Here is a 15,583-nt window from a genome sequence, read left to right on the forward strand (position 1 = left end):
TGCCTTATGGACTCTGATCTGGATTACTGACCTCTGCCTGCCCTTGACCTGTCACTTTGCCTGCCCCCTGTTCTAGTAATACACTTTTGTTACTTTGACACTGTCTGCATCTGGGTCTTCTCCTGAAACATGATAGTCTCTTGGACTTTTCAATTCCCTCCTTCAATACAAGCTTGACTTTTTATCAAGGGGGATGTTTGGTTGACTGGCCAGATTATACTAAATCTGACAGACACACTTCACAGTGGAGGTGTATAACTGTATAACAACTGTTATTATAACTAAGTTATCAACTCTGTGGTGTCAGACTACTTATGTCCACTTGTAATGAGAATGATATCAAATGTACATTCTGCTTCTACATGGAGTTTTCAATATCTTTGCTTTATATCGTGTAACAACATAGTGTCTATTCTGGACGATGTGCCATTGGCGATATGCATTTACATTTTTAGATTTTAGTAATTTAGTAGACGCTCTTATCCAAAGTGATTAGGGTTAAGTGCCTTGCTCAAGAGAACAAACTGATTTTTCACCAAGTAAGCTTGGGGATTCGAACCTGCAATCTTTCAATTATTGGCCCAGCGCTGTTAACTGCTAGGCTACAGCGATAAGGCTGTGCCTTGACAGAGGCACTACAGGATGTGGAGACAAGAGTGCTAGTAGGCGCCAGAATCAAATCTACATCTGTGCTCCCATTTGCCCATGTTTCTTGGAGATCATTTGAATGGTAACATTTTGTGATATTCAACTCGACCTGTGGTATAAGCACATTCATACAGTAACTGTTTCATAACACCTCAAATGAAAGTCACTATACTGAAGGTGTTTGTGCACACACTATAAAGCCATATGACAAGGTTATGACGTCCGTCATTCCATTCAATTTAATAAGGTTGGTAAATGACAAAACACCCTATTATAACATCTGGTATGTAGCATGTAATAACATATGACAAAAGTTGTCTTGCAGACTGTGTAGCAGTTGACATTAGAGCATATGACAGGATGAACAGTCCTCTTTGACACCAATTACAACTAGTTTTATATAATCTAATGCCGCAACTCATTACCATTTAAAACTGTTCATGACAGCTTATGACAAATATTATAATGTGTAACACAGCTCTTAAAAAGGCTTCATGAGTGCATTCGTAAGGACACCTACAGTAAAGTGTTCCCGAAATGGACAACCAGCCAACCAGCTGCAGTAACAATGTCTGCCTATTCAAATGGATGGTGGGAATGCTCCGAGAGAAGTACAGTATTAAGCTTATTATAGTAAGTCATTAGTAGACGATCACCACATCTGGCATAGAGGAAAGTGAATGAAGGTTACTCTCCCACACTGTCAATTAAATGTTAAATTATTTAACCTTTATTTAACTAGGCAAGTCAGTTAAGAACAAATTCTTATTAATGGTATCTGTTGCTTTTATACATGTCTTACTACTCGAAAGTCATCTTAATTTTCGCTCAAAACCTCCCGTGGCTTATTTTTAAGTTTGGCATGTTCTGTTTCTAAATGTCTGTGCAAGAGTGAAGGTTTCATCGAGTTGTGAGATAGTACTTTTGCACATATGACACACTGTGGCTGAGGAAAGGCACTACTCCCAATATAAGTGAACCCCAAATCAATGTAGTTCCCATCATATTTGCGCCTCTTCAATGGTCCAACGTCCCTGTCTGTTGCTCGGTGCTTTCCCGGGTAAGGGGGGAGTAGCTCTTCGGCTGCATCAGATTCACAACTGTCAGTGTCCATGCTAGCTGGGCTAACAACAAATGGAGAACTACTGATGCTAGCATTGGATGTGCTCGTGGAAGCAGAACAACGTGTGTTGTCGACATTTGCAGGTGTAGTACTGCTGGTATGTGTCTCTATGGACGCGGACCTTACTTTTTTAAAACCATTTATCCATTTTCTAGCAAACAGAACGAGCACCAGCGCAGTTGGCTGCATACGGACCGTTATCGGAATTCCCGCGAGAGAGTAACGGTTAATGTGATTGGATGTTAATTATTTGACCAGGCTACCTGTATTTGACATTGTGTTGTTATTTCGCTTTTGATTTTTGGCAGTGAAACAAGGCTACTAAGGTGAGAAACAAACCTCACCCAAATGCACAGCCCCGTTGGAAAATATAAACGGACTGTTTGAAAATGTGAATCACATTTATATTTGGCATACCCCCGACGGCATTGTACATACCCCAGTTTGGGAATACCTGACCTAAAGCATCTAAACTGGAACAACCAGTTCAGTAACTGGCGCAATAAATCCAAGTAACACGTCGGCTTAGTTTGGAAAATGTATGACATATATATTTGAGATGCATAACATTAATTAATTATTGTACTTGCAATTTTTTATAAATCAACCTGAAATAGAGCATGCTGTGAAATGTGATTATGATGGGTGTGGTGTTGGTTCAACTCTGGTTATTAACACCAACACTGGGGTTATTTTACAACACTGAGTGTTAATTCAACATTTAGTTATGTTCAGAGTAGGCCCTTAACATTATGCCATATGAATAATGTTTTGTATTGTGTTAAATAATAAACAATTTATGATAACATATTTGCTCATGATCTCACTTGGTGTAGTCCCTTGGACTGAAAATATATATTTTGTTTTATTTAACCTTTATTTAACCAGGTAGGCTAGTTGAGAACAAGTTCTAATTTACAACTGCTACCTGGCCACAATAAAGCAAAGCAGTGCAACACAAACGACAACACAGAGTTACACATGGAATAAACAAGCGTACAGTCAATAACACAATAGAAAAAAACAAAGTCTATATACAGTGTGTGCAAATGGCGTGAGGAGGTAAGACAAAAAATAGGTCACAGTAGCAAGTAATTACAATTTAGCAAATTAACACTAGAGTGATAGATGTGCAGATGATGATGTGCAAGTAGAAATACTGGTGTGCAAAAGAGCAGAAAAGTAAATAAAAACATTATGGGGATGAAGTAGGTAGATTGGACGGGCTATTTACAGATGGGCTATGTACAGCTGCAGCGATCGGTTAGCTGCTCGGAAAGCTGATGAATGCAACAACCATGTCTCTGTCACTAACAAATACAGTCTCGGATAGTACTGTATCTCTACAATTCACTTGAAAGGCAATGCACTCGAGGAAAAAGTAAAAACAAATAAAAAATAAGGCTTTATACCTAGCAGTGTGTTTATTTAAAATGTTCCAGTCTCTATCGGGGTACACACTTTCAGTGTTAATTTAACACTCTCTGTGTTGATTTAACACTGGATAATCTGTGTAGCTGTGGAGTGTGGGAGACAGACATTCAGTTGACAAGTAAGAGATTAAGTGGATGGTCAGAAAGAAGCATGGTACTTTTGTGTGTCTGATCATTTCACTTGATGAAGATTCTGATAGTTTGTTTGAGTCTATTATGTCAATGTGTGACTAAAACTCACAAGTGATTCTGTGTGTCTCTTTGTTTCAGCTATGGATTGGAGTCAGAGGTTGCAGCTCTTGCTCTTCTCACTCCTCTGTCTCACTGGCAACTCCAAGGCAGTAGGAGGTAAGTAGGATGAACTTTACCCACAGAATTCATCAGCCATCAATCAATCAATCAACAAATCAATCAACCATGTTACGAGGACAGCTAGAAGTACTGATTGAATTCAACTGGATCAAGTTAACAGCTCTATATCCGGAAACATGGTCCTTCACTTTGTCATGATTTAAGTCTGACCTCTGGTGGGTGTTGATGGAATTATATAATTTTATAAAGCAACACTGCAAATATCTGCGTGCAGTTTTAAACTACCCTTCCCCCATTTGTTCCATACTGGCTGAAGACCTGGCTAGCCAGTAACTAGCTAACACCAGACAAACATGAAAGGGGAAAAATATAAGAATATTTGCCATAGATTAATAGGGTAAACGTGTAATTATATTTTCTGACACCATTCAGTCACATTTTGGCACCAGTAGAGTAGCTATCTACAGTGCCTTGCGAAAGTATTCGGCCCCCTTGAACTTTGCGACCTTTTGCCACATTTCAGGCTTCAAACATAAAGATATAAAACTGTATTTTTTTGTGAAGAATCAACAACAAGTGGGACACAATCATGAAGTGGAACGACATTTATTGGATATTTCAAACTTTTTTAACAAATCAAAAACTGAAAAATTGGGCGTGCAAAATTATTCAGCCCCTTTACTTTCAGTGCAGCAAACTCTCTCCAGAAGTTCAGTGAGGATCTCTGAATGATCCAATGTTGACCTAAATGACTAATGATGATAAATACAATCCACCTGTGTGTAATCAAGTCTCCGTATAAATGCACCTGCACTGTGATAGTCTCAGAGGTCCGTTAAAAGCGCAGAGAGCATCATGAAGAACAAGGAACACACCAGGCAGGTCCGAGATACTGTTGTGAAGAAGTTTAAAGCCGGATTTGGATACAAAAAGATTTCCCAAGCTTTAAACATCCCAAGGAGCACTGTGCAAGAGATAATATTGAAATGGAAGGAGTATCAGACCACTGCAAATCGACCAAGACCTGGCCGTCCCTCTAAACTTTCAGCTCATACAAGGAAAAGACTGATCAGAGATGCAGCCAAGAGGCCCATGATCACTCTGGATGAACTGCAGAGATCTACAGCTGAGGTGGGACACTCTGTCCATAGGACAACAATCAGTCGTATATTGCACAAATCTGGCCTTTATGGAAGAGTGGCAAGAAGAAAGCCATTTCTTAAAGATATCCATAAAAAGTGTTGTTTAAAGTTTGCCACAAGCCACCTGGGAGACACACCAAACATGTTGGAGAAGGTGCTCTGGTCAGATGAAACCAAAATTGAACTTTTTGGCAACAATGCAAAACATCCCCACTGTCAAACATGGTGGTGGCAGCATCATGGTTTGGGCCTGCTTTTCTTCAGCAGGGACAGGGAAGATGGTTAAAATTGATGGGAAGATGGATGGAGCCAAATACAGAACCATTCTGGAAGAAAACCTGATGGAGTCTGCAAAAGACCTGAGACTGGGACGGAGATTTGTCTTCCAACAAGACAATGATCCAAAACATAAAGCAAAATCTACAATGGAATGGTTCAAAAATAAACATATCAAGGTGTTAGAATGGCCAAGTCAAAGTCCAGACCTGAATCCAATCGAGAATCTGTGGAAAGAACTGAAAACTGCTGTTCACAAATGCTCTCCATCCAACCTCACTGAGCTCGAGCTGTTTTGCAAGGAGGAATGGGGAAAAAATTCAGTCTCTCGATGTGCAAAACTGATAGAGACATACCCCAAGCGACTTACAGCTGTAATCGCAGTAAAAGGTGGCGCTACAAAGTATTAACTTAAGGGGGCTGAATAATTTTGCACGCCCAATTTTTCAGTTTTTGATTTGTTAAAAAAGTTTGAAATATCCAATAAATGTCGTTCCACTTCATGATTGTGTCCCACTTGTTGTTGATTCTTCACAAAAAAATACAGTTTTATATCTTTATGTTTGAAGCCTGAAATGTGGCAAAAGGTCGCAAAGTTCAAGGGGGCCGAATACTTTCGCAAGGCACTGTAGCTATATAAACCATGCCCCTCTGCAAACATGTCTTCTCCGATGTTGGTTAAAAGATTATAGTTATTTAAATTAGGTAAGAGAATATCATGGTAGAGTACCATTGGTGTATTAAAATAAGAGTTAACGTGATGTCACGTTGTTACCTAAATAATTCATCTAAGTGTTTGACGTGGGGGAGGGGACCAGTAACTTTATGATCAAACTTTATCAATGTAGAATCTACAGTCATTTTTCATACCTTGATCATCATAATTTGATCTGGTTTCCTTCAAATATCATCCAATTTCATGAAAAACTTCCTTTGAACTATACATGACCTTTAAATCAACACTGAAAGTGTTGTCTATGGACCCCATATAAAAACCGGAACCGTGTTAAATCAACTTTCTGCTTAGTGTAAAGCCTTATTCAAATATTTCCCAGATTGTCTTGCCTTCTGAGTAAATTGTAGTTACCACCCATGACAATATTTGTTATTAACAGAGACATGGTTGTTGCATTCATCCATTTTCAGTCATATGGAGTTCACCCAGTATTAAATGAGATCCTTAGTGAATGTTATCATAAAATATATATATTTAACACAATACCATATGTCTTTCGTAAGGCCTTATTTTGAGGACCTAGTTTTACCCTTAATACAGAGGCCTGAAACTCATACACATCACTTTGAACCAAAACCACCACCGGCGTATGCTGTTTTGCAGGTTGATATTTTAGAATGGTTTGTTTCAATATCTATGTTTGTGCACGTACATTGATTGACTGATTTATCGTATACTACACAAAGATAAACTACATACATTTTTCTAAACTAATCCAATCACTTAGTTCAAATCAGTTAGTTCCTAATGTTCCTAACCCTGACAGTCATTCTGAATGCAGGTTGCAGGTGAATTCATTTTCCAACTGTTGGATCTCCACCCACTGATTGGATTCCAATAGGAATTACACATCACATTGTAAGCCAGCATAATGTGATTTGCAGGCCTGATGTGGCTTGTAAAACATGGATTTCAGGCCCTTGTATTACACTCTCAGAATAAAAGGTTTACGTTTGTTGCTAATGGGCTACAAACACGTAATCAATCAATGTACCAATGTACCTGCACAAACAGATATTGAAACAAACAATTAAAAAAAGAAATCTTCCTGCAATAGAGCATGCTGGGAAATATGATGATGAGCATGGTTTTTGTTCAATGTGACGTGTATGAGTTTCAGGCCCCTGTATTTGGTTAAAACTATGCCTGCAAAATAAGGCCTTATGAAATACATATGGCATTGTGTTAAATATATTCATATGACAATATGACAATATGTCATATGACAACATATTCATTTAGGATCTTACTTTTTGAAGTCTACAGGACAAAAAATGGATGAATGCAACAATTATGTCTCTGTCACAAAAAAATACAGTCACGGGTGGTAACTCTACAATTTGCTCGAAAGGCAAGGCACTGTGGGAAATATTTGAATAAGGCTTTACACTAATCAGTGTGTTCATTTAACACTACTCTGGTGTCTATGGGTCCATAGACTCAACAATTTCAGTATTGATTTAACACCATTAGTGTTAATAAAAAAATTAACACTGGAGAATTTGTTGTGAAGAGATATATTTTGAAAGACCATCTCTGTAAAAACTCTGTCTATGCATGCTACATGACACGCATAATAATTGCATACTTTTTTGGTGTGCATCATTTCCCCAACATATTCTGTTCTTTAAGACGTGGACTCGTTAAATAAGATGGTGGTCCTCAAACAGTCCCTGTACTGCATGTTTGTCTTTACTCTATATACTCTTTGTGTGCAGAGCTCTGTGAGGACAAAGGACGAGAGACTGAGTGGGTCTTTTCAGTTTCCGGTGATGCTGCCATGTTGACATCCACCTTGTTGGACCTCAACGTGTCTGACAACCGCAGTATCCCCTATAACATCTCATGGTATTACCTAAGGACTGGGACAGAGCTGACCAGGGAGACAGGAAAGACTCTGGTGCGGGGGAAGACACTTTGGATTTTTAACATCACGATGGAAGATGCTGGAGACTATGAGTGTGTTGTGAGGTAGGGGCTATACATTTGTCTGCTGTGTGTGTGTGTATATGTGTGTGTATATGAGTGTGTGGTGTAAATCTTTCCTGTTACCTTTAATAACAGACTACCATCTGAGTGCTACAAGAAGGTTGCCTTACTGATTGTGAACCACACCAACCCAGAAAAATGCGATCGACCAGAAAAGGCCCAACAGGTCCTGACCAACACAGCCACCTCTTTCCTGAACTGCCCATTGAGTGAGCATATCAGGGAAGTAGACAACTACTCCATCCAGTGGTACAAGGTGAGTCCAATGGGGTAAACAGACAGTGCAGTGCAATAGGAGAGTGTTGAGAGGGGACGCCTGACAGCAGGGGTGAACTAGCCATCTGGCATTTTGGGAAAATACCGAATGGGCTGGTCCAATGGGATCGTCTAACTTTTTTTGTTTTTTTGTACAGAATTAGAATTATCTGGCTAAGAATGGGGGCCACAGAGACAAAAAAACGGGACTTTTGGGGGCCTCAAGGAAAGAAAATGGGCCAATGTCGGGGCCTCAATGGAAAAAGGGTCTGAAATGTGTCAGAAATGCCATGGCGGATTTCTGGTCTCATGCTTGACAATGCTGGAAAGCCTGTTTGAAATCTTTATTTTCAGTCATTCAGTCCATTTCTATGTATGCTTAATTTGTGTTTAAAACTATAGGAATGTAGGGTTATTACTACTAGTGACTACGTTTCAGACAATGTTACTTCAGACACATTATATACACTTTCATTGTTCATTTCTCTCACACATTGTACTGCATTGAATTGTTATGAGAGTTGGTCTTCTAAGGTAAGACATTATCAGAACTTATCTGTAATTGAATTGTGTATTAATTTTGTACTATAAGCCATATTCCATTACCACTACCTTTCAGTGTGCATTTCTATTTTAACCCTGTCAGGGCTGTGAACCCATTGTGGAAGATGATCCCTTGTGGAACAGGTTTAGTTATGTCAGTCACAGTGCTGTGGAGTTACTCCGAGTAGAAGTGGTCACCCTTGAGGATCATGCGTTCTACACCTGCACCATGACCTTTAACTTGGAAGGGTTCAGCGGCAGGATCTCAGAGACCATCAACAGTATGGTGGACGGTGAGTATTGTTGGCACAGCTCATAAAAGTTGTCCTTAACCACAGATCTAGGAACAGATTATTACCATATACCCCCAATCCTTACCACAGCCATTACAGAGACAGTGAAAGTCAAACTGGTTACAGATGATTGCTAGACAACCTTGTCAGGTCCTGCCATAGATTTTCAAGCAGATTTAAGTCTAAACTGTAAATCGGCTCCTCAGGAACATTCACTGTAAACAACTTCAGTGTAGATTTGGCCTTGTGTTTAAGGTTATTGACCTGCTGAATGGTGAATTCATCTCCTAGTGCCTGTTGGAAAGCAGACGGAACCAGGTTTTACTCCACAATTTTGCCTGTGTTTAGCTGAATTCCGTTTCTTTTTATAATAAAAAACTCCCCAGTCCTTAACGACAGTCATACCCATAACATGATGCAGCGACCACTGTGTTTGAAAATAGGGAAAGTGGTAGTCAGTAATGTGTTGCATTGGATTTTGCACAAACCTAAGACTTTGTATTCAGGACAAAAAGTGAATTGCTCTGCCACTTTCTTTTCAGATTTACTTTAGTGCCTTATTGCAAACAGGATGCATGTTGTAGAATACTTCTATTCTGTATAGGCTTCCATCCTTTCACTCTGTCAATCAGGTTAGTATTGTGGAGTAACTATAATGTTGTTGATCCATGCTCAGTTTCTTCCTATCACATCCATTAAAGTCCATAACTGTTTTAAAGTCACCATTGGCCTCATTGTGAAATCCCTAAGCAGTTTCCTGCCTCTGACAACTGAGTTAAGAAGGACACCTGTATCTTTGCAGTGAATGGGTGTATTGAAACACCATCCAAACTGTAACCAACCAAAGTGTAATTAATTTGACTCCTGAACTTATTTCACCATGCTCAAAGGGATATTCACTGTCTGCTTTATTTTTACTTGACCCATCTAACAATAGTTTCCCTTCTTTGCGAGGCATTGGGAAACCTCCCTGGTCTTTGTGAGTGAGTCCATGCAACTTAGAGAACTGAGTCCATGCAACTTAGAGAACTGAGTCCATGCAACTTAGAGAACTGAGTCCATGCAACTTAGAGAACTGAGTCCATGCAACTTAGAGAACTGAGTCCATGCAACTTAGAGAACTGAGTCCATGCAACTTAGAGAACTGAGTCCATGCAACTTAGAGAACTGAGTCCATGCAACTTAGAGAACTTAGTCCATGCAACTTAGAGAACTTAGTCCATGCAACTTAGAGAACTTAGTCCATGCAACTTAGAGAACTTAGTCCATGCAACTTAGAGAACTTAGTCCATGCAACTTAGAGAACTTAGTCCATGCAACAGCTTGCCATAAGAAAGGCATTGAATACTTATTGTCTGAAGACATTTCAGCTTTAAATATTTTATTAATTTGTAAACACTTTGAAAAACATAATTCCACTTTCACATTATGGGATACTGTGTTGGCCAGTGATACAAATATTTAAATGTAATACATTTTAAATTCAAGCTGTAATACAACAAATTGTGGAAAAGGTAAAGGGGTGTGGATACTTTCTGAAGACACTGTACAGTACATGCCCCTGAATCAGAGGTTATGATTTCATAGAGGCTGCTTTGAAACTTTGCTCTGTGAGAGCTTAGAAATGGTTGTGTTCAATAGAGTCATGTGACTGCATATTTCTGTCTGTCTATGATGTTTTGGAATCATTGTCATCATTTCAGTGGAGTATTGCCTGGAGCCCAAAGTGGTTGAACCTGCCAATGAGATCATCAAAGCAGATTTGGGTGAGTAAGCCACTATAGAACATGTACTGTATATGTGTGTGCATATCTTTGTGTGTGTGTGCATGAGTTTGTAGAGTTCTTTTAATTAATGATGCAAATAAAGAATTCAATGTTTGTCCCCTAGGTTCTTCCTTCAGTAAGATGTGTCGGGTGTTTGTCCCGAGTGTGGGGAATAAACATTGTGCAAATTTGAATTGGATAGCGCGAGATAACTCAATTTCCAAAATTGTCTCAGAGCGCGTCTTTCAGGAATCACAAAGGTAGGTTGAGACAACACAACAGCATCACAATACACACTAAGAATTCTACAAATGTGTTGCTTTTCAACAATTTTCATGTAGACTTGATTGTGTGTTTTGGATCATTGTCTTGCTGCATGATCCAGCTGCACCTTAGCTTCAACTCACAGACGGATGGTATGACACTCTCCTGTAGAATTCTCTGATATCGAGCAGAATACAAGTCAAGTCGTCCAGGTCCCGAGGCATACCCAAACCATCTAAATACCATCACCATGCTTGCCCGTTGGTATTAAATGAAATGTTATTTGTCACGTACCGAATACAACAGTGAAATGCTTACTTACAAGTCATTAACCAACAATGCCATTTTAAGAAAAATAAATGTTAAGAAAGTATTTACTAAAATAAACTGATGTAAAAAATAAATTAAAAATGTATATTTTTAATGAAGAAAAAAGAAAATAATGCAAATAATTTCATTAGCTGTTCAGGAGTCTTATGGCTTGGGGGTAGAAGCTGTTCAGGAGTCTTTTGGACCTAGACTTGGCACTCCGGTACCGTTGCCGTGCGGTAGCAGAGAGAACAGTCTATGACTTTGGGCCTTCTTCTGACACTGCCAAGTATATAGGTCCTGGATGGCAGGAAGCTTGGCCCCAGTGATGTACTGGGCTGTACGCACAACCCTCTGCAATGCCTTGCAGTCGGAGGCTAAGCAGTTCCCATACCAGGTGGTGATGCAACCAGTGCTCTCGATGGTGTAGCTACTACTGTGTAATGCAGTGTTTGCTGCATTGTTCTATTGTATAGTATCTAAACTGTTGGTATTGTATCAGGTATACCACTAAGATTAAGATAGGATCCATATCCCTGAATACATAGTGCTTGCTTTGAAACTTCAGAACATCAAATCAAATTGTATTTGTCACAAGCTCCGAATACAACAACCTTACCGTGAAATGCTTACTTACAAGCCCTTAAAGCCCTTAACCGACAATGCAGTTCAAGAAATAGAGTTATATTTTCTAAATCAACTGAAGTAAAAAATGTAATGAAAAGTAACACAATAAAATAACAATAACGAGGCTATATACAGGGGGTACCAGTACTGAGTCAATGTGGAGGGGTACAGGTTAGTCAAGGTTATTTGTACATGTAGGTACAGTAGGAGTAAAGTGACTATACATAGATAATAAACAGAGGGTACCAGCAGTGTAAAAACAAAGTGTGTGTGGGGGGGGGGGGGGGGGGGGGTCAATGTAGATGGTCCAGGTGGGCATTTGATTAATTGTTGAGCAGTCTTATGGCTTGGGGGTAGAAGCTGTTAAGAAGCCTTTTGGACATAGACTTGTCACTCTGGTACCACTTGCCGTGCTGTAGCAGAGAGAACAGTCTATGACTTGGGTGACTGCAGTCTTTGACAATTTTTTGGGCCTTCTTCTGGCACCGCCTAGTATATAGGTCCTGGATGGCAGGAAGCTTGGTCCCAGTGATGTACTGGGCTGTACACACTACCCTCTGTAGTGCCGGTCAGGATGCTCTCACTAGTGCAGCTGTAGAAGCTTTTGAGGATCTGGGGACCCATGACAAATCTTTTCAGTCTCCTGAGGTGGAAAAGCTGTTGTCGTGCCCTCTTCACGACTGTCTTGGTGTGTTTGAACCGTGATAGTTTGTTGGTGATGTGGACACCAAGGAACTTGAAATTCTCGAACCGCTCCACTACAGCCCCTTCAATATTAGTGGGGGCCTGTTCGGCCCTCCTTTTCCTGTAGTCCACGATCAGCTCCTTTGTCTTGCTCATATTGAGGGAGATGTTGTTGTCCTGGCACCACACTGCCAGGTCTCTGACCTCCTCTCTATAGGCTATCTCATCATTGTCGGTGATCAGGCCTACCACTGTTGTGTCATCAGCAAACTTAATGATGGTGTTGGATTGTGTGTAGGTCATTCATCCGGCGCCGGATGAACAGGCAGTGGCTCGGGTGGTTGCTGTCCTTGATGATCTTTTTGGCCTTCCTGTGACATCAGGTGGTGTAGGTGTCCTGCAGGGCAGGTAGGTGTCCTGGAGGGCAGGTAGTTTACCCCCGGTGATGCGTTGTGCAGACCTCACTACCCTCTGGAAAGCCTTACGGTTATGGGCGGAGCAGTTGCCGTACCAGGCGGTGATACAGCCCGACAGGATGCTCTCGATTGTGCATCTGTAAAAGTTTGTGAGTGTTTTTGGTGACAAGCCGAATTTCTTCAGCCTCCTGAGGTTGAAGAGGCGCTGCTGCGCCTTCTTCACCACGCTGTCTGTGTGGGTGGACCATTTCAGTTTGTCCGTGATGTGTATGTCGAGGAACTTAAAACTTTCCACCTTCTCCACTACTGTCCCGTCGATGTGGATAGGGGGGTGCTCCCTCTGCTGTTTCCTGAAGTCCACGATTATCTCCTTCATTTTGTTGACGTTGAGTGTGAAGTTATTTTCCTGACACCACACTCCTAGGGCCCTCACCTCCTCCCTGTAGGCCATCTCGTCGTTGCTGGTAATCAAGCCTACCACTGTAGTGTCGTCTGCAAACATGATGATTGAGTTGGAGGCTTGCATGGCCACGCAGTCGTGGGTGAACAGGGAGTACAGGAGGGGACTAAGCATGCACCCCTGAGGGGCCCCAGTGTTGAGGATCAGCGTGGCAGATGTGTTGTTGCCTACCCTTACCACCTGGGGGCGGCCCATCAGGAAGTCCAGGTTGCAGAGGGAGTTGTTTAGTCCCAGGGTCCTTAGCTTAGTAATAAGCTTTGTGGGCACTATAGTGTTGAATGCTGAGCTGTAGTCAATTATCAGCATTCTCACATAGGTGTTCCTTTTGTCCAGGTGGGAAAGGGCAGTGTGGAGTGCAATTGAGACAGCGTCATCTGTAGATCTGTTGAGGTGGTATGCGAATTGGAGTGGGTCTAGGGTTTCCGGGATGATGTTGTTGATGTGAGCCATGACCAGCCTTTCAAAGCACTTCACGGGTACCGACGTGAGTGCTACGGGGTGGTAATCATTTAGGCAGGTTGTTCTTCGCTTCCTTGGGCACAGGGACTGTGGTTGTCTGCTTGAAACATGTAGGTATTACAGACTCGGTCAGGGAGAGGTTGAAAATGTTAGTGAATGATGGTAGAAATTAGGCTAAACAGATTTAAGTTTGCCTGCATTAAAGTCCCCGGCCACTAGGAGAGCCGTTTCTGGATTAGCATTTTCTTGTTTGCTTATGGCCTTATACAGCTTGTTGAGTGAGATCTTAGTGCCAGCATCAGTTTGTGGTGGTAATTAGATGGCTACGAAAAATATAGATGAAGATAGTGAGATCTACAGCTTATCATGAGGTACTCTACCTCAGGTGAGCTATACCTTAAGAATTCCTTAATATTAGACATCATACACCAGCTGTTATTGACAAATTGACACACACCACCACCCCTCGTCTTACCGGACGTAGCTGTTCTGTCCTGCGGATGTACGGAAAACCCGGCCGGCCAACTGAATATTATCCTTGTTGTCGTCCAGCTACGACTCGGTGAAACATAAGATATTACAGTTTTTAATGTACCGTTGGTAGGATAGTTTCGAATGGAGCTCATCCAGATTATTCTCCAGTGATTGCATGTTGGCCAATAGAATGGATAGTAGAGGCAGGTTACTCACTCGCTGACGAATTCTCACAAGGCACCCTGATGTCCACCCCCTGTACCGCTGTCTTTTCTTCACGCGAATGACGGGGATTTGGGCCTGGTCTCGGAGAAACAGTATATCCTTTGCAGAAGACTCAGTAAAGTAAAAATCTTTGTCTAGGTAGAGGTGAGTAATCGAGACCAATGTACAAAATAAGTTACAAACAATGCAAAAAAAACCCACAAAGTAGCACAGTTGGTTAGGGGCCCATGAAACGGCAGCCATCCCCTCCGGCGCCAATAACAGTATATGTTATCTTAACTGTGGCCTTGATGGTTTGATTGTCTGTTCACAAGGGGGAACTTTTCTGAAGAGAAGGAGGGTGTATGGTTGGAGCGTAATTTGAATTTCTTGACGGTGGAAGAGGAAGACTTTTCCATCCATTACACCTGTAAGGTTTCCAGCGACAGAGGCAGTCCTTCTGCCTCCTTCACACTACAGCCTACAGGTACCACAACACTTTCTGGAAGATAACATAAAAATGTTTCAAAAGAGATCACACACATATTATCCTGGCCCTTTACTCTTGTTTTGATAGTGTATTATAACATCTGCAACCTCACCACTTTTGAAAACTGTTTGAAGAATTAAAGCCAGTCAGCTTGACCTTGGGTAAAAACTGTTATAAATGCTATCTTCTCTCTTTTTCTGCACAGATCCAAACAACCTGTTCCCTATTGGGGTACTACTGACTAGTCTGGTATTGGTGTTTACTGTTAGTGTTGTGATTTACCATCGCTTCAAGATTGACATTGTGCTGTCGCTAAGGAGGGTGTTCCCGCTTCTCTACCCAAACACAGGTACACAATGAGAGACAGTTTATCGCACATATACTGCCCAAGTACACTCAAGGAAAGATGAATAGAAACATACCTGAGCACGCACACGCAGACATGCGCACACACGCACGGACACATACACACTATCTGCAGACTCATTGCATACTGTGCATTCACAAAATGGAAACTCGCATAAACATACATTCTACACCAGATACAGACAGTAATGCACATACAGCATGTCTCCCCACAAACCCCCAGGCCCACACTTAAACCCACACACATGAATGTTGCATTGCTTGTTTCCCACTCCCCACCTGACCACAAGTAAAATCAGTAGCAAATGTAGCAA

At 41.2% G+C, this 15,583-nt stretch overlaps 1 protein-coding gene across 1 annotated transcript in view; it reads left to right on the forward strand.

Moving 5' to 3' along the window:
• LOC115129480 (interleukin-1 receptor type 1-like) overlaps positions 1-15,583 on the forward strand; it is a 32,102-nt gene that overhangs the window by 14,811 nt on the left and 1,708 nt on the right. Inside the window, exons 2-9 of the mRNA XM_029659872.2 lie at positions 3,475-3,552; positions 7,389-7,641; positions 7,735-7,915; positions 8,561-8,750; positions 10,454-10,516; positions 10,641-10,776; positions 14,749-14,900; positions 15,109-15,252. Of these exons, the coding sequence (XP_029515732.1) occupies positions 3,477-3,552; positions 7,389-7,641; positions 7,735-7,915; positions 8,561-8,750; positions 10,454-10,516; positions 10,641-10,776; positions 14,749-14,900; positions 15,109-15,252 (1,195 nt within the window). The 5' untranslated portion in view covers positions 3,475-3,476. The remainder of the gene's footprint in view (positions 1-3,474; positions 3,553-7,388; positions 7,642-7,734; positions 7,916-8,560; positions 8,751-10,453; positions 10,517-10,640; positions 10,777-14,748; positions 14,901-15,108; positions 15,253-15,583) is intronic.

The sequence above is a fragment of the Oncorhynchus nerka genome, linkage group LG1 (assembly GCF_034236695.1).
Source record: "Oncorhynchus nerka isolate Pitt River linkage group LG1, Oner_Uvic_2.0, whole genome shotgun sequence".
NCBI lineage: Eukaryota > Metazoa > Chordata > Actinopteri > Salmoniformes > Salmonidae > Oncorhynchus > Oncorhynchus nerka.